The sequence below is a fragment of the Dermochelys coriacea genome, chromosome 2 (assembly GCF_009764565.3).
Source record: "Dermochelys coriacea isolate rDerCor1 chromosome 2, rDerCor1.pri.v4, whole genome shotgun sequence".
Taxonomy (NCBI): Eukaryota; Metazoa; Chordata; order Testudines; family Dermochelyidae; genus Dermochelys; species Dermochelys coriacea.
The window spans coordinates 82,736,279-82,754,884 of NC_050069.1; the positions used below are offsets into that span (position 1 = coordinate 82,736,279).

Below are 18,606 nucleotides of genomic sequence, written 5' to 3' on the forward strand. Positions count from 1 at the left end.
TAATGACAAGAAATGGAGACACCCTCCCTCTACCTCTCCCAAGGGGAGAGTAGCTTTTGTTTCCATAAGGGTGCCACTGACAACGGCTGCTGAGGGAGTTAATCAATGCATTCCCTAGCCTTCCCGATCACACCCTTCCTTAGTTATGGTTGCCAACATTTAGGGGTGCACAGGCCTCCTGGAGCCCCTCTGCAGTGGCTCTCCCAGTGGAAGTGCCTGGTGAATTTAACTCATACTTTATGTCCCAATCTAAAGGATTTTTAAAAAAAAACTTCTGCACACACCCATAATAATACAAGTAGGTGCATGCTTATAGATCAGTGGCAATGGTCAGTGGATTATATCTATTATATATAGCCTTTTTGAGTGACTAGCCCCAAATCTTGCCTTACCTATTTTTCCGGTTTGAATATTTTAAATGTAGGTGTTTTAACCAGATCAAAATGTTTCTACTGTATTAGGATTCTGTTCTTGGAGATGATGCTCAACCTTTCTGAGCGATTCAGAGAACACTAAGCAATACACTAAATAGTCTTTGCAATTTGCATACTTCTCTCTCTTTGACAACCACATCTCTTGCAGAGACAAAAGCCTATCTTTAAAATACACTAATACCTAGTTCTTGTATAGCGCTGATCAACAGTAGATTCCAAAGCACTTTACAAAGGAGGTCAGTATCATTATCCCATTCTACAAATGGGGAAACTGAGGCATAGAGAAGTTACAGTGACTTGCCTAAGATCACCCAGCAAGCCAATGGCAGAGCCAGGAACTGAACCAGTATCTCCTGAGCCCTAGTCCAATGTTCTATTCATTAGGCCCCACGGCCTACCCTCCCTGCCTTTCTGGTCAGCAACCAAATCTTATCAATACCACAATATATTTTACAGTCCTTTTTGTAGCATTCTTGGTTAAAGAGCTCTTATTAAAATTTGAAACATGTTTACTGAACTGCAATGTTTTGGGATTTCCCAGGAAGTATTAAGAACATTAAAACAGCTCTATTGGGTCAGACCAATGGTCCATGTGGGTCAGACCAATGGTCCATGTAGCTCAATGTCCATGTAGCTCATGTCTTCCGACAGCGGCCAATCCCAGACACTTCAGAGGGAATTAACAGACCAGGGCAATTATTGAGTGAACTATCCCATGACATCCATGTCCAGAATTGGGCAGTCAGAGGCTTAGGGACATCCAGAGAAAACCATTTAAAATGACACTTTAGGAATATATTCAATTTTTAATCTATATATAAGATTTAAATTACACTCAATCTCCAGCTTCTATCAGCAGGAGTATCAGGAAACCAGGTTTATTATAAACAATGTGTTAGTTTGAGGTAACTAACCAAATTTACTTCTAAGACTATAAAGCATACAGAAGGTAATGGTACTGATTTTGCTCAGTTTAGGTAACTCACCCACTCTATGACCGCAGATCCTAACTTGAGATAGCTATCTTGATGTAAAAACACACTTGTTTTTCTGCAATGAAGACAGACCCTTCTGCTTCAATAGGAGTCTAAGGCTGAACTGAACAATTTAAGAGTGGGACTGCAGCAAATCTAAGGATAAGGTCTTGCTGTAGAAGAGAATTGCAGGGGAGGGGGCAATGGTAGAATTTGGCATCCCACAGTGTGGACCATAATTGAGTTGAAGAATCCACACTTCACCCTCTTGCAGAAGGAACTTCTAAACCATAGTATCATGTTCCATTATAATAGGTAAGAATGGAGCTACCCTCTCCTGCTTACAGTTAAGTGTGTGCTAAAGAAACCAGAACCATGCTAAATCAGAACCATAAACAATGACTTTTAAATGAGAATTTCTAATACTGTATAAACATTCCTGTTATCATCTTGTTTTTACAGTACCTTGTAATGTATTTTGTGTCATCTGTGCTTGATTTAATAGATTGCTGCTTTCAGTGTTCAGTCTCTTGGCTTTTCCTGCTAGGTCTTCCCTCTCCACAGTCTGGTGATAAAGCACGGTACTGTAAGATTAGTTTTATAATTGAACTCAAAGCAGAAAAACAAATCAGAAAGAGTAAAAATTAATAATCTAATCTAGTTTAAAAAATAAAAGGAACAAATGTTTCCAACAAAAAGAAGATACCCCTCCCTTCACAGTTAGTGCTACTGGTGAAATCCTGAGTATAACACCACCCTTTGTCCTTAAAATCAATGTTTGTTCTTAGTGGAAAACTGTGCCTTCTGTCATCTTTTTGTCTACAGCCTATGGACCAATAGTCAGATATGGGTAGCACTTAAATTGTGACCCATAATGCACATGCAAAACCAACATCTGAATATGCAGATAATTGTACCTGCAAATGGATAATTTCTACGTGCAAATATACGCCTTGTATGTGTACAATTAGGCATGCACAGGTTCAACTTCAGTGTCCAGCTAATTATAACGATCACCTTGTTTGTAACAAAATTACCATCATTTGACAACATAATGCCCTTACCAATAAAGCTGAATCAGCTGCATTTACAGCTTTGTTGGCTGCTTCCTCGGCTGCACTGACGGCATTAATAATATTTTCATAGGCAGTAGCAGCTTCCATGGCACAGTTCACCAACTCATCATTGCTGGCGTTTCTCTTAATTCTGTGGAAAACAGGGTGAAAAATACAACCACGGGCAAAAACTGCAGATTAAAAAACAAATGACTTATTTTAAACAGCATTTAATCTAAATATTTGCTAATTAATGCTGATGAAGGAAATGCAAATGTTTTACAACAAAAATGACCAACAGCAAATAGTATTTTGACATAAGGGGCCAGGTTCTGGTCTCCAGTAATGCTGCTTTACACCAGTCTGGTGCTGCAAAGCAGCTTGTAAGTGAAAAGGCTTCCTGGCGATTCCAACGGCTTAACATGGCCAGGCATTGGTCAGAGAGCTGCAACCTCCAGTTAATCCCCAGCTGCTGGAACAGCCCTTGGCGGGCCATGGACAGCCTAGCATAAGACAGACTTGCTTCAGGTCTGCTCTATCTTGCACCGGGAAGCAGCCCAGCAGCCCTGGAACCAGGGAAAGATAAGAGACAAAAACTTTTGTGCTCAATTCACCATGAACTGTGCAGTGCCAGGTATCCAAGACTGCCTGGTCGATATTTATGACAACACTGTTTTGTTAACTGACCAAGTTGCACGGACAACTGGAAGTTTTCAAAAGGAGGCTGGATCGCCATCTGTCTTGGGTGGTTTAGACACAACAAAACCTGTATCTTGGCAGGGGGTTAGACTAGATGACCTTTGCAGTCCCTTCTAACACTATGACTCTATGTTCTATGATTCTAACTAGCCAAAATCTCACAACCAGATTTCTAAGCAAAGTCATTTCCATCCAGATGGCATGTTATGGGGGTTACTTTACCTTTTGGGAGTTCTCTTGTTAGCATTAGGGCTAGGTGAAAGTTATTTGCAAAGAAACAAAATAGAGTTCTGCCCTTATTTGCTTCTTTAATATATATACACACAAGGTCTCAAAAACTTTATTTTAAGGGTCCGTCCCTTCCCTACCTATACTTTACCTTAGAAGTATCAAGTATATCAAGTATTTTGCTCTGACTTTCCTGGAGGATTTGTTGGAGCACCAGAAAATTAGTGTGAACTGTGAGCAATTAAAGGGACAGAGGTGAAGATTCTTCCACAAAGAAAACTTTTCTCCCAACCATATATCAGGCATTGGAGTTAAATATATATCAACAAAATCAAGCAAAAGGGAAAAAAGCATTTAAAAAAGTTTGACTAAAAATGACTAAAATTTCCTTCTTTTCTCAATATTCAGGTTTGACTTCCTGGATGCTCATGATCACTCCATTATTATTTATTTGTCTTTTGGTGATAGCCCAGGGCCCAATCACAATCAGGCCTGAATTGTGCCGGATACTGCACAAACTCAAGTTCCCAGGACCCTGAAAGAGCCTTTCAGGAAAAACAGACCAAGACTTAAGACTTAAATGTCTAAGACAAAAAGCAAGCAGAAAAAAAGAAAACTTTATACACCAAAAAGCAGCAAAATGAGGGGCAAACCCAATTTTTTTCTGCCTTTACAGGTCACCTTAAAGGGAAGTGAAATTATGCACAGTCATTACAATACAGTACATCATGTACTTGAACCGTTCGTTTACAGAAATTAGAACATACTCAGCCAGTTGTCTTGCCAGATCTTGCAAATACTTGGCATGCTCCTCTGCCCTCACCACCAGTGGCTCTTTGCTGGCTGATAAGGAAAGGTTCTTCAGTTTTTCATTTAAGTCCTTCCTTGCTCCATCTAGTCTGGCAGCTAGATTTTCATATTCCTGTGGTTTTATAAATAGAAATCTTATTTTTATTTGCACATATTACAAAGTGTCTGATAGTCAGCACTTCAACCTTAGTCCTGCATGTGAAGTAATCCCCATTTCCTTGCACAGCTGTGTAGAGCAAGGGAAAAAAGAAAACTCCTTTTCACAGACTGCAGTTCATAGGAGTCAATCGCATTATAATCTATCCCATTATATTTTTACTTCAATTAGAATAATGTAAGTTTTTACTCAGTATTTTTTAAATTTAAAATGTCACATTTTGATTAACTATACCTCTTTGCTCTTCTGAAGTAATCCAAGTATGCTGTTAATCTGGGACAAGGAAGACTGGGCAGAGTTGAGATGATCCAAGACATCGTTCTGTTGTTTATTCATCACTTCAATTTGTTTCTAAGGAAAATTGGAGGGTTGGAAAGCATATGATCAGTTCAGCTATTAGGGGTGGAGGAAAAATCAAATGATCATCTAGCCAACCTAGTTAGCAGCAGCATTTCCAAAGCTCTCATCGGTGTATTATCAAGGTGCCTTTTGGGGATCTAATGACTTATGATATTCACAGGTATTTGGGGAAATTTACATTAGCACAGCCCAGTTTGTCAAGCCAAGCGAGGAGCCAACTGGAGCTTTGTTTGCCTATCAGACACAGCTAGAGAAGCCCTAATCAACTCCTCACACTGCCTCAAAGCATTGACATCCTGGGCCTCTCTCCTCTCAGCACTGGAGGATATAAAAACAAGAAACCCAATAGCAACCTGGTCCCCTCTCACAAACCTTCTGAAAGACTGAAACCATCTCCAGAGTTGGACTCCCTCTTTGGGTCTTACCAGTGAGGGAAAGGGAAGGCTCTCCAGCCCTTTCTGAAAAGCTCTCAGGGGAGAATGAATGAAGATGCTTGGTTCCAGCATCTCCTGCTCAGTGGAGGGATCAGTGGGGAGAAAAGTCCAGCACAGCCCTACAGCAGCAAGTACAATGGCCCTGAGGTTGTGGCAGGACAACGCACATCATAATCACAGTCATGTGGTATTTGTGTCCAAGTGTGTGCAAGTCATCCCAATAGTAGAGTCTGCAATCAACCCATCTTCTCCTCTATCTATCATATCAACTTTAATCTTATCACAAATACACAAACATCTCAACTGGCAGCAGAGGCAAAGGCAAAAATGGATTAATGATCTGTGCAGATACATCCACCATTTAAGACAGTCTGTAAATATTTTTAGCTATACTGTTAGAGGTGATGCCCTACACTGACATGTAATATACTGAACAATTGTAATGTACAGTTGACAGTAGTGATTCTGCTGTCCAAGAAGTGCTAACAAAATAGCTGAAAATTTAGCTTTGATAAAACAATGCAGTGTCCTTTGAATCAGAAATACTATTTGTTTAAGAGAATACAGGCTATCATATGCATACGTTCCTTGCATTAATTCCGTGTCTGACCAGTTCTGTTTATTCATTGTAACATCTACAAGAGTTCAGGGACTTATTAAATATGTGAAAAGTCTAATTTAATTTTTGCTGCATTAGGCATCACCACAAACAGTGCTGCAGCATTTCTGATGAGACAGGATGGCAGGCAGCACTTATTTATCAATAATTAATAACTAGCACTATTTAGTGATTTTCATCCATAGATCTCAAAGCAGGTTAACAACAGGGGATAAGCATCATTATTCCCATTTTACAGGCAACGGAGGCTCAGAGAGGTTAAGAGACAAGCTAAGAACCATACAACAAGACTGTGACAGAGTAAGGAACTGAACCTAGAGCTCCTGACTCTTTGTCCTGTGCTCAGTTTACTACGCTCACAGAAGACAAAATGAATAATTATAGCTGAAGACGGACGTACTTGGAGCAGAGAGTATCCAGATTCTCATGTATACTAAATCCCCTCTACACCACTTTGGTTATATGAAGGGGCCCTTAAGTGGGAGTATAGGACAGTTGTTACACCCATTTCAAGATCTCTTTGCACTGCCAGAGAGGTGGAAAGAGACATTTGTGCAAATGGGAATCGGGCTCAGAATGAATTGAATTTGGCTTTACAAGAAGGCCAAAAGTAAGACAGAAATATTTCCTCCCATCTAATAAGTCCAGTTTTTTAAAAAGTGCTATTACCTTAATGTCTTCCAAGAGCACTCCATTATCTTTGTTTAAGTTTTCAGCCTGCTTCATTTGGCCAGTTGCTTCATTCAGAGCTTTACGAAGATCTTTGAGTTTGGATTCATATTCGTTTAATGAATCTCTTATCATTTTAACAACTCCATGGTTTTCTTGCTGGTGCTTTTGTAGCTCATTCCTAACATGCTCCAGCACTGCAAGGTTAGAATTGAAAAAGATTAACAGAAGCAAAACAAAATTAACTTTACCCTGCGAGGTTCAGCCTTTAGGATTAAATGGCCCAGGCTTGTGAGATGCTGTGTATCCTTAACATATGTAGTTTCAGTGTGTCATCCTGTCAGTGATAAATGTGCTGCTTTGGGGATTCAGAATACTATGGATAATTTAACATGACAGATCAGCTCTAAACGAAATATGGTTGAAGGTGAACTTTTGGAAATACTAGATTTTTTTAAAAAACATTAATCTAATTCAGCTTCATCACCAAACAAGGCCAGGGAGAAACTGGGTAAAGCCATCAGCTCCAAAAGTCTAAATCTATATTTAAGTAATGCTGAAGTTGTGCCACAAACTGGGGCTTTACAATCTATTCTACCCCAGTGATGAATAAGTTACATGACTGACTCCTATGCAGCACTGAGAGAACATTGTCATGGTTAAGCCAAGCAGCAGGCCAAATTCTCGCCCAAGGTGCATTTATGGTACAATGTAACCTGGAGCTCTGTAGGACACCTCAGCAGCCACTTGTTCCAGTCCTGGAGAGAAAACCCCTCCAAAGGAGACCATGTCTACCTTTCTTCTCCACTGCACCTCCTTCCCAGCAGAGGAGTGTGTGACCCTGCCTTCCCACCTGTTAATTAGAGCAATCTGAAGAATAGTATCAAGGGAGAATGGGCTTTTCCTGATGTCCCAGTAGAGATGGCAGGAGTGGGGTGGGAGGTATTCCCACCTTGCAGTGTGACACATGGGATATTACGGGCCACAGACAACTCAGAAATAGAGCTGTCAGCCATGGAGAGAATGGATCTGTTAGCCAAAGACTTCCTATCATGGCAGATGGAAATACTGTCACAGATGGAATTCTGTGCCCCTACTACACAATTTTGGCCTACAACCTTAGATATGTATGTGCAGCATGCTCTGCTCAGATGAACAGCATTGTATATGCCAGACAAATAAATTCCATGGAAATCGTTTATGTACAGTTTGTGCAGTGAATGACAAAGAATCCTGCTGAGCTCTACCTCACTCAAGGCCTGATCCAGCACCCACTGAAGGCTATGGGAGACTTTCCATTGATTTCAGTGTGGCTTGAATTTGGTTTTACTGCACACACAAAAAAGTTTCTGAAAAAATACATATGCTATTATATTGTATTATACTATTTCAGAAATAACATATGGTCATATAATGACAGACCATATTATAATATGGAACCACATGAAGAGGACACAAGACTGGGGTGCAACCTTAACTTTTGTACTTCTTGACCTTTGAGTGCTCAACTATACTGCTTTAATAGTTTCTTAATGTAGAATTTTGTATGGACTATCTGCACACACTATATTATTTTATATAATTTATATTTACACTGTTTCTGTGCTTTATAATTAGCTAGTGGATAGATGGATATAGGACTTTTTAATTTAGATTCATTTAGAGATCAAATAATGCATTAGAAAGCAGACAACAGGACATTATTTTGATTTTTCCTCAACTTATCTTCTTTCATGATTACATTAAACATTCTTAACCTCCTTCAGAATCACTATGTTCACTTGCACAAAAGCTGATGACTGAAATACATTGCAAAGGTGCGATCAGATGCTGAAATTCTGTATCACTCCCTGAGCATCATCATCTGTAGTCTCTTATGTTTCAGACATAAGATTTGCACATTTTAAACTAAGCAGAATAACAAGCTAAGGGCTCAAGAAGGACCCCCTTACAGAGTTGAGCTTCTCTTCTCTCCCTCTCTGCATCTGTTTGCAGTTGTACAAAGTTGCGTTTTCGCATCTCTCTCATCATTTGTTCTGCTTCAGCCAGTTCCTTGGCAGCATCCCCCACGGGCAATGTGTTACCTCCTGCATTGGTGCCAGCTATCTGTTCCACAAGCACTGAAAAAAGGAAATATCACATTCAAACAGAGAAGACACTTAGATTTACATAAGGGAGACAAATCCCAGAGCTGCTCTTCTTTTTAAGTACATGAAGTCCAATCTTGCATTCGTTACTGAGAGCTTTTCTATACAGACACTTAGTCCGTGGCAAACTGGAGTGTAAATCTACCCTCACACTAGCCTGCCATGAACTAAGTGTCTATGTACACCTAGCTGCTGTGCACTAAAAATTCTGCAATATGCTTTGATCTTCTCCACTTTGAAATGGGAGTAGATTAAAGTGTACTAAGGAACTTTCAGTGAGACAAAACACACTTTAGGTTAATTGCATTAAACTTAAAGTAATCAACAGTAATGCCACTGAAGCTAGTAGAATTGCACCAGGTTTGAAGTGTGCCCATTGTATCTGACTTTTTATTTTACAAAGTTGATTTCGGAAATCTTCTCAAATTTCAGAAGTTAATTAAAAACATTGTATGTATGATGATGAGATTTTGTAAAATAAAACATCACATAACAGTAGAAATTACCCTTACCCTGAATATTGATGATGACAATTTGTATTTTTGAAACCAAATCTTTTCCTTTTTGATTAGTCTGACCAAAATTATTCAATAATGTCTCGGCTTTCCTGTAACTCATTTCAGCCTAACAAGAGGGGGAAAACAGCCAGTTAGAGATAGCAAAGAGCAGACAAATTAATATTTTGTTATAAAAAGAGATGATTATTTTTACTTTGTTTTAGTAAGTCACCTTTTCTTGTAGAGCATTTACATCCTGATTAAGATTGATCAAGTCTGTCTCCAACTCATCTGCCTTTGAGCCCTGATTTAGAACAGCTGAACGGTACCTGTTCAACATCATCTAAAAATAAAGAAAAATCTTGTACACAACTGAACCAAATCTACCCCATAGAGACCGTATGGAACTGGAGAACAAGGACTGTATTTCTTCTAACTGGGTCAGATCTTCACCTGGTATAAAGATCAGTATTGCTTCATTAATTTCACAGGTGACCAATTTACACCAGCTGGTCCATTGAATCCAATGTATTCCACCAGCAATGAGGGGATCTCAACTGAAGAAAATTCATTGGATGGGCAGTGCAGAATATAAACTGCCTGAAAGTAGTAGGACTGCAGGAGGGTCCGGATGGCATAGCCCACAAAAATGAGTCAGGATGGCCTAGGAGGGGGAGGGGCCACTGACGTTTTTAAGAACCCCAGCTGGACCTCAGAGCAGCCCTCCCATAGTGTAAACCCCAGGGAAGAGTAGCAGTGTATTGTGGTGTCAGAAGTTTGTCTACATTTGCTTGCACTCCATGTTGACACAAACTGACATGAAATTCTAGTGTTCAGATGCTAGTCTACACATCAGCTGAAATCTATTTTTTGTAGAAGGTCACTTACTTCTAACTCCTTGGTGCGTGTTTCCAAATGCCTCATCTGCCCCAGTGTGTGGGTGCTTGCATTGACATTTTGCAGCTGAGATTTAATCAGCAGAAGCTCATCACTCATTGTGCTCAAATCTTTCAGCAAAGTAATTACACAACTATCACAAGCTGAAAGGGAAATACCACAAGCAAAGGAAAACAATGAGAATTGTTGCTCTTTTGTGCAGAGAACATTTCAGTGGCTACAGCGAATGGAATGGAAACCCTTTGATACTTTGTCACTGGACACTACGTGCATAACAAATGTAACAGCAAAGGTCACAGTACTGAAAGAGACTAAATCCAGAAATAAGGAGGCCCATCGCACTTTCTTGTCTGGCATTTTCACCCTATGACATTTTTTCCCATCTCTAAGTGCTTGGCTGATCCTTGTTTGAACTGGTACATGGTTACTGCCATTATTATTGCCTTTTCTAGTTTGTCATCTTTCAAACAATCGTCAGTCCACCACCTAAGCCTGAGGCCAGCAATCTAGAGTGAATGAACATTATTACCTACCATCGCAATCTTCATCGGGATCCACATCTTTTGGATCTTGGTTTAAGCATTCTGAAATCAGATAAATGTAATCAGTAACCAAGAAATTGTTATTAAGCTTTTGTTAAATTCATTTTTGTTTTTGTAAAAAAATAATTTTAAACTTTGCACTCTAGGCCATTAAAATGTGGGGGCAGACTCTGCAAATCTGTTTTTCAAGGATAAATAATTTGCATGTTACAGGAGCCGAAGAGCTAGATTCATTCAATCGGTGTAGAGCAGTGCTACTCAAAGTGGGGGTCCGCGGACCGGTGCCGGTCCGCAAGCCAACAGCTGCCGGTCTGCGCACACATTGGAAGAAAAAACTGCCGGTCCCCCACATCAGATAGCTTGAGAAGCACTGGTGTACAGCATTGTGCAGCATGCCCAGTTATGGAATGTTTGCCAGTGTATGTGTGGGTTGTGGTGGCACAAGACTTCTTCAGTCTCAACCATACTAGGAGGCTTGCAGGCAAAGTGGGCTGTGGTGCTGAGAAAAGGGACATGGCCAGAAAGGTAAGAGATGTTCTGATTCAGCTCCCTCTGGTGGGGCTCCTATGGAGCACCCTAGAGAATTTAAAGCTGCTCTTCTTCAGTGGAACCCCAGAAGAAGGGGAATTGTCACACAACTGCTCTACCTTGGGGGTGATGCCGCAGCAATTTGCAAATTCCTGTGCTACAGAAGGGTGAATCTGGATGTACCATATACTTCAAAATGAGAAGTTTTCAATGATCTTTACTAAGACTGTCAGAATAAAGATCCTCTAAACTTGGTATGATATCAATGTTGGGAAAACAGTAAAATAGAAATCATTCACTCCTGATGCTGATTTTTAGCCACAGAATTCACCTGAACTTTGTGGGTCTATGCTGAAAAGCAAGTCGGTGAGAATGGCATTGTAGGGCTCCATGTTTATCATTTCACCACTAATTTCTATTAAAAATGTGCTAACACTTCAAAAATAAATATATATATTTTATCTAATCATTAGATCTGCAAACTCAACCTAGGATTTGAGAGTCAATGGTGTGCACAGGAATAGCTGATTATGCCTGCAGATGTTACCCAGGAAAACATTTTGTTGATGATTCACAGGTAGGAAGAGAATTCAATTTTCACCATCTCTTAGCTAAACTGGCTCTTCAATGCTTAATGGGTGTAAAATGTGCAAAAAAATTGTCACAAAGAGAGAAAATATGACACAAATATCAGGGAAAAGATCTGTGGTGTAAGATGATGTCATTTTTACATGGTCACTTTTAAGAGTAGAACCAGGTTATAAGCCCCAGTTCAGGAAAGCAGTGTATTTAAATGTTTTCCTGACATAAAGCTTTAGTGATCTGTAAAATCACAAGGTCGCTGTACTTTTATAACACAGCTGTTCACTTAAATCTTGAAGTTTTACCCAATGAAAATAATTCAGGTGTTTTCTCCTGGTTGGCATGGGGGTATGGTTAAGTTTGTATCTATGCCCTCAATATGCCAGTGCTGGACCTCACGTGAAATTAAAGGGATTTAGAAGTATCCAAGATGCCGATTCATTATTTCCCTTTTTCCTCTCCACAAAAAAACATGGACCATGATTAAGTTTACATGGTAAAATAGAGGCAATATGTGAGACAAGGGTTCTTTAAGCTGTTCACTAAGGGTTTACTGTGAGGTGCTAAAGCCATCAACTCCTGTTGAAATTTATGGGAATTGAGGTCACGCTATATGTTGACGGAAGCACTTAGGACTGGGTGCCCTGCTGCCAAGAGTCAATGACAACTTTCAATGTGCGACTACAATGTTAAAGTTTGACCAAAACTATTATGAGGTCCTTCTGCTGATAACAGCAGCATGGAACAGTCTAGGATCATAGCCTGGAACTTCAGAATACTCTTGGGAACTGCCTAGCTCTACCTTCTCCTTCACCACTTTCTTCTTAGATCACTGGTAAGTTCAACTGATTGGTAGTGGACACTTCACCAATGCCAGAGTGGGAGACAGGAGTCACAAGGGAGTTACTGCAAGAGAAGGATGGAATTTATTCTGAATACAGACACTCTTGCACTCCTGCTAGTGTATTATCCAGCCACCACTAGAGATATTCTAAGCAGTCTCCAAGAAGTGCCAATTAAGTACGACTTTTATTACAGTCTCTGGCCCAACTACAGTAGCCAAAAAAAAAAAAAGACAAAATTAAAGACTTTTACAGCAAAGTGCAGAATGTCACTCATAAAACAACCTGCCAAAACATGCTGTGTTGCTGACCGCAGGGGATTTTCATGCTAATGTGGAGAAGGAGATAGCTGATCAGAATATAACGGCAGAGAGAAACTGAAAACAAACTAAAACAACGAGGAGTCCTTGTGGCACCTTAGAGATGTCACCCACCTTGATTGTATGGGCCTCGTTGGCACTACAAAAAGTAATTTTCCCTCTGTTGATATTCTTGTCACCTGTCGAGAATAGGTCACTTCCACCTTGATTGAATTGGCCTCGGTAGCACTGACCCCCCACTTGGTAAGGCAACTCCCGCCTTTTCATGTGCTGTCATATATATACTGCTTATTGTATTTTTCACTCCATGCATCTGATGAAGTGGGTTTAGCCCACAAAAGCTTATGCCCAAATAAATTTGTTAGTCTCTAAGGTGCCACAGGACTCCTTGTTGCTTTTGTTGATACAGACTAACACAGCTACCGCTCTGAAACCTGAAAACAAACGGACTCACTGAATTCTGGTCTAAGAATTCACTTGTCCTTGCAAACTCTTACTTTGGCATGAGAGCTGGAAAAAGGATAAACGTTCTTCAGATCAGCGCCATCAAAAATATAAGCCTAATAAAGTGGCATTACTGTAATGATGAAATGGAAAACCAGCATTAGCTAACAAAAAATTCTACCAGATGCCAACAGCAACTCAGATTACCAGCTGTTTCTGTAATGTCTCAGACCAAAACCAACAGATAAAGCAGTCATCTCAGCCTCTCAGATAACCTGAGCAACACTGGAGAAAAGCACAGAGTGGGAAAATCAGTAGTCACTGATTTTGACTGGTTTAAAACATTGCTAAAATGTGAGAAGAAAAAGTTGCTTTTGGGAGAAAATGAAGTCTGAGTTCATTGACATCAGAGAGAAGTCAATGAGGAATGAAAATAAGGTAGAATCAAAGATCTCATCAAGAACAAAGCCCTACTTTCTATGAACAGGTACCAGTGTCCCAAAGGACAGAAGTAAATAAGCTTAAAGAAGGGCTGGAGAGCATAAGATCAAATCCTTTATTCCACAATAGTAATGATAAAGCAAACATCATACAAAGAAGTGGTAAAATGTTCAAAAACCCCTAAGCAATTTAGGACTCTAAGTCCCATTTTCAAGGTCTTTAGGGAGCTGGAGCTTAAACCTCATTGACCTTCACTGAGACGTAGGTTCCCAAAAGCCAGATTTACAAATGTGTTTAATTGCCTAAAGATGCAGATAGGCAGAGCCTGCGCGGATACAAATTTATATCCACAAATATAAATCAGTATCTGTGGAACTGCAGGGCTCTCCCGGGAACCGCAGCAGCAAAAGGAGCAGAACATGGGGCTGCTACTCCTAGAAGTCTGTGCCCCACACCGGCAGCTCCTCTGGCACAGCTGTACTGCCCCAAACAGGAGATGCAGACAGCTGTGTGGAAGGGACGGGGGCAGGGCTAGGGGTAGGGCTGGAGGTGGTACAGCCACACCAGAGGAGCTGCCGATGTGGGGCGCTGTCTCCTGGGAATGGCAGCCCTATGTTCTGGTCCTTTTGCCCCTCCGGTTCCCAGGAGAGCCCTGCAGTTCAGCAGATACCGATTTATATCTGCGGATATCCGCATCCGTGGGTATACATTTGTATTCACTTGGGACTCTACAGATAGGTGCATAGTGGGACACACAAAAACAAGCTAGGTGCCCAATTCCCATTGACTTTCAAATACCTTTGTAAATCATTCTTTAGGAGCTTATGTCTCATTGACAGTCAGAATCTTAAATCCTACCAAGTGCCAAAGTCACTTAAAAATGGGACTTGATCACTTTTGAAAATTTTACCCATTGTCTATTTTAAAAATGTTGATTTTGGGTATCATGTGCTGTGAAGTTCACAACTACAGTACCAGAAATGGAGTTTCCTGGGTATGTGGCTATACTGTGCTCTTTCTCATGTTCAGAAAGCAAATATGTGAGGAACAGATGTCCAGGGACAAGTAAGTCCCACCCCAAGATGTCTTTTGAAGGTTCTTTGTTCTTTGTATTTCTTTTGTGTGTTTTTCTATCTTTTTTAGGGACAGGTTTTCCTCTCAGCTATACTAGTGAAACTCCACTCAAGGTAGCAGGGATGTCTTCAGTGCAATTACATCAGTGTAGCTGGCAATAAGATTTGGCCCTCACTTTACCTCTTCTTTAGTTCACTTATAACTCATAAGTACTAAACTAAACTGCACATCGGTTTAAAAAAACAGCCTATTTCCTGAAAGAGACAAACTCCTAAGACACCAGGGGAAGTTGTGTTTGTGTATCTCAGGGCACAATTTACCCCACGTATGACATAAAACAGTGTTTGATCACAGCATGTACACTCTGAAGTTACAACTATTCTGTCCCAGGTACATTTAATGAAGGCAAATTAGGACTGCTCCATGATGTATGCTTCCTAAGCTTATATACAGCGTGGCAAGATATGGCTTAGAGGTTGGCAAAAGAGGTTCAGTAACGTACTCAACCATCCATTTGGTGTGGGATGGAGAAATAGATAATCAATAGTGTTAAGAATTCAAAATTTAACTGCTATTTAAATCTGAACTATATTCCTCATAGGTTTTCCTTTACATTCAGTTGTATCAAAACTCTTCCATTCCTTCATTGAAAGACAGAAATCAGTATTCAACAAATTGTCCGTCTACCCTTACATACCTCCAGTAAGACGATCACAGCTAACCAGCTGACCATTATTATTACAATTACACTTCTGACAGTAACCTCCATATTTTAGCGGATTCCCAAAATATCCTGGAGCACAGCTAGACAAAATAAATATAGATATGTTATTAAATACTTGAAATTGCTTGCAACCCTTTTCTAAGATACTTTTTCATTTAATAAAAACTTAGCCTTCCTTATATACATAAAATTATAAAATTTTATATATAAAATTATAAAAATATATAACATTTTTTGGGAGCTATATCTGAAAATCATGTTGCCTGGTATTGTGATCCTGTCAGATCTCATGTGCCAAACAGAATCACGCTGAACAAGAAACCTGCAAGTAGGAGCTAAAGGAAATGGTGCCAGTGATTCACAAAGGAGTACTCTTCCTTCTGATTCAGCACCGAATCAAGGCTACAGCATGCTGTTAAGGGACACTATGCAGCTGGAGGTGCTGTCTTTCAGTTGAGACATCACAATTTCTTGGCTACTTGTAATTAAAGATTCTTTGGCACCATTTATAAGAGATGGGTGCTAGTCCATGTGTGCTGGTAAGAGTCTAACTCAGACAATTACTTCTGCAAACTTAAATTCCCCCAGCACTTTAGACTGAATAAGATATTCTTCATTGCCTATTTTAAATTGTTGTGTAGTTTGTGCTACTAAACTATTGCAGTGTTTTAACCCAGAAGTGTCTGCACACTGGGCTCATTTAGGATTAAGGGCAATATGTAGATTTAACATGATCACTATCGAGCTACAAAAGCTATTCAGAGAAGTGTGCATGTTCCTCCCAAATCACTGAACATGAAAGGTGAAGTAAACAAACTAATGTATAAAAAGAAAAGGGAAAATGTTTTTCAACTGGAAACAAAACAAAAAAGTGGGGCTATTACTGTTATTACAAAGAATGTTACACACAATAAAACTACTCAAAGTGGTTGACTGCTCCTTTTGATAAAATCAGTATATACCAGTTACACATGCTAAAGACAAATTATTCATTTTTTTCTGTTCTCTATATTATGTATGATAAGTTACTCCCAGCTGTGAAATTAGTACAGTACCCAGCACACTATATACACAGACAAGATTAGGGTATGGAACAGCTTCCATATAAAGAAGAGATTTAAAAGACTAGAGCTTTACAGCTTGGAAAAGAGATGACTAATGGGGGATCTGATAAAAGTCTATTAAATCTTGATTGGTGTGGAGAAAGTGAATAAGGAAATATTATTTACTCCTTCACATAACACAAGAACTAGGGGTCACTCAATGAAATTAATAGGCAGCAGGTTTAAAAAAACAAAAGGAAGGGTTTCTTCACACAATGCACAGTCAACCTGTGAAACTCTTTGCCAGGGGATGTTGTAAAGGCCAAAACTATAACGTTAAAAAAAGAACTAGATAAGTTCATGGAGAATAGGTCCATCAATGGCTATTTGCCAGGATGGCAGGGATGCAACACCACGCTCTGACTATCCGTATCTTCTGTTCACCAGAAGCTGGGAATGGATGACAGAGGATAGACCACTTGACAAGATACAGGGCTAGATGGACCATTGATTTGACCAGTATGGCTGTTCTTATGTTCTTCTGACAGATATTTATGTCTATATAGCTACCTAATTTTACATGCATGCATATTACACACATAATATATAAATGCATACACAGTATTCTGCAGCAACATGCTTAGGTAAATATTCTAGTAAATAAATTAGGTAAATAAATAGGCTTGTGTGGAGAGAGACTCTTTTTACTCTCCATTTGAAAAGGCTTTAAAAGACAAGTCACTTTACCTTTCACAATGTACTCCAGTATAGCCTTCTTTGCAGAAACACTGAACTTCTTCACCATTTGCCACACAGCCAGTTGCAAATCTGTGAGAAGATAAAAAAAATTCTTTTAATGAAAGCATAATCAAGATGTTCAGATTAGTTAGAACAGTGGCCAAATAACTTTCAGGAATAAAGGGTAATTGGTGGTATAAATAACCAATGATATAGTTTAACAATCACAAGACAAATTACAGCAAATTATCCACTGAGGCTTCAAATTCTTCTACTAAATTCACTTCTTGGCTATTTTAAATACACTCCTGCCCTTCTAGATAGAACAAAATAGCTTATTCTGGAAAGGAATGCATACAAAAAATCTTAACAATAAGATTGTGAAATAAAACAGGTCTATGCAGATATTATTTTACTAAGCAAGAACCAACAGTTAAGTGCTAAAACAGCTCTTTGTTGATTGTGTAGCTCTTTGTACTTATGCTTAGAAGATTTTCATCTTATTTTAAATGAATTTCAAGGGATAACACCCATGTTTATTATACATCCAGGTGTATATAAATGTTAGCAATGTATTTCACATGAAAAAGAAATTAATCAACCTTGCATATAAATTATTTAAAGGTAATGAATGTAAAAGTCAAGGTTCATATGGGATTTCTAAGTAAAATCACAATATTAATTTCTTAGCATGGATAGCACAATTTTTCTATCAAAAAGAAAAAAAGAAAAAAGTCCCCCAAAGTACTAACGTTCCCATGTAAACATAGTAATTTCATTGAAGGCTCAACAGTTCTAATATAAAATACTGCCCTTCCCTCCCCGCCACATGGAAATCATCAGAGAGTCTTGTGCTAACGGTTGTTCTTGAAAAGTTAGAGCCCACACATGCTAAATCCACTTTTCCTATAACTGATATTTTTATTTATAATAATTATTTAAAACAACAATTTAAAAGTCAGTGGGGATTGATAATTCTTGCTATAAATTTACCTTTACATTTGAAATGTTTAAAAAGAGTACTAAGGAAGAAGGAACCAATCAGCTATGCAGATGTCCAATGCACCCACAAAACTAAGAACTTGCTAGGAATTGCACTTAACACTATTTTCCTTTTTTGCATTGAGGTAGTAGAGAGGTGCACAACCCAAAAGGGAGCTCTGAGTGATGGAGTGATGGTACCTCTTGAGCTCCCTAGTACACAGGGGGAGAACTCATGTTGGACCATGCCTACTCTTTCTGACATACCAAGCTAGCTTCAAGGTCCTTTGTAGAGGGACTACTATTGCTTGGCTGTAGGATAGAGTATGTGCGATGGACATAGCCTACTAGTGTTCCTTCCATCTTT

The 18,606-nt window shown here is 39.3% G+C and overlaps 1 protein-coding gene across 3 annotated transcripts in view; it reads right to left on the minus strand.

Moving 5' to 3' along the window:
- LAMA3 (laminin subunit alpha 3) overlaps positions 1 to 18,606 on the minus strand; it is a 187,375-nt gene that overhangs the window by 25,711 nt on the left and 143,058 nt on the right. For all 3 annotated transcript variants that reach the window (XM_043507984.1, XM_043507982.1, XM_038391479.2), the window contains exons 44-55: positions 17,268 to 17,348; positions 15,451 to 15,557; positions 10,514 to 10,564; positions 9,972 to 10,123; positions 9,316 to 9,426; positions 9,099 to 9,210; positions 8,392 to 8,559; positions 6,440 to 6,636; positions 4,592 to 4,708; positions 4,158 to 4,312; positions 2,473 to 2,614; positions 1,874 to 1,973 (exon numbers count right to left, since the gene is read on the minus strand). In XM_043507984.1, the coding sequence (XP_043363919.1) occupies positions 1,874 to 1,973; positions 2,473 to 2,614; positions 4,158 to 4,312; positions 4,592 to 4,708; positions 6,440 to 6,636; positions 8,392 to 8,559; positions 9,099 to 9,210; positions 9,316 to 9,426; positions 9,972 to 10,123; positions 10,514 to 10,564; positions 15,451 to 15,557; positions 17,268 to 17,348 (1,493 nt within the window). The remainder of the gene's footprint in view (positions 1 to 1,873; positions 1,974 to 2,472; positions 2,615 to 4,157; positions 4,313 to 4,591; positions 4,709 to 6,439; positions 6,637 to 8,391; positions 8,560 to 9,098; positions 9,211 to 9,315; positions 9,427 to 9,971; positions 10,124 to 10,513; positions 10,565 to 15,450; positions 15,558 to 17,267; positions 17,349 to 18,606) is intronic.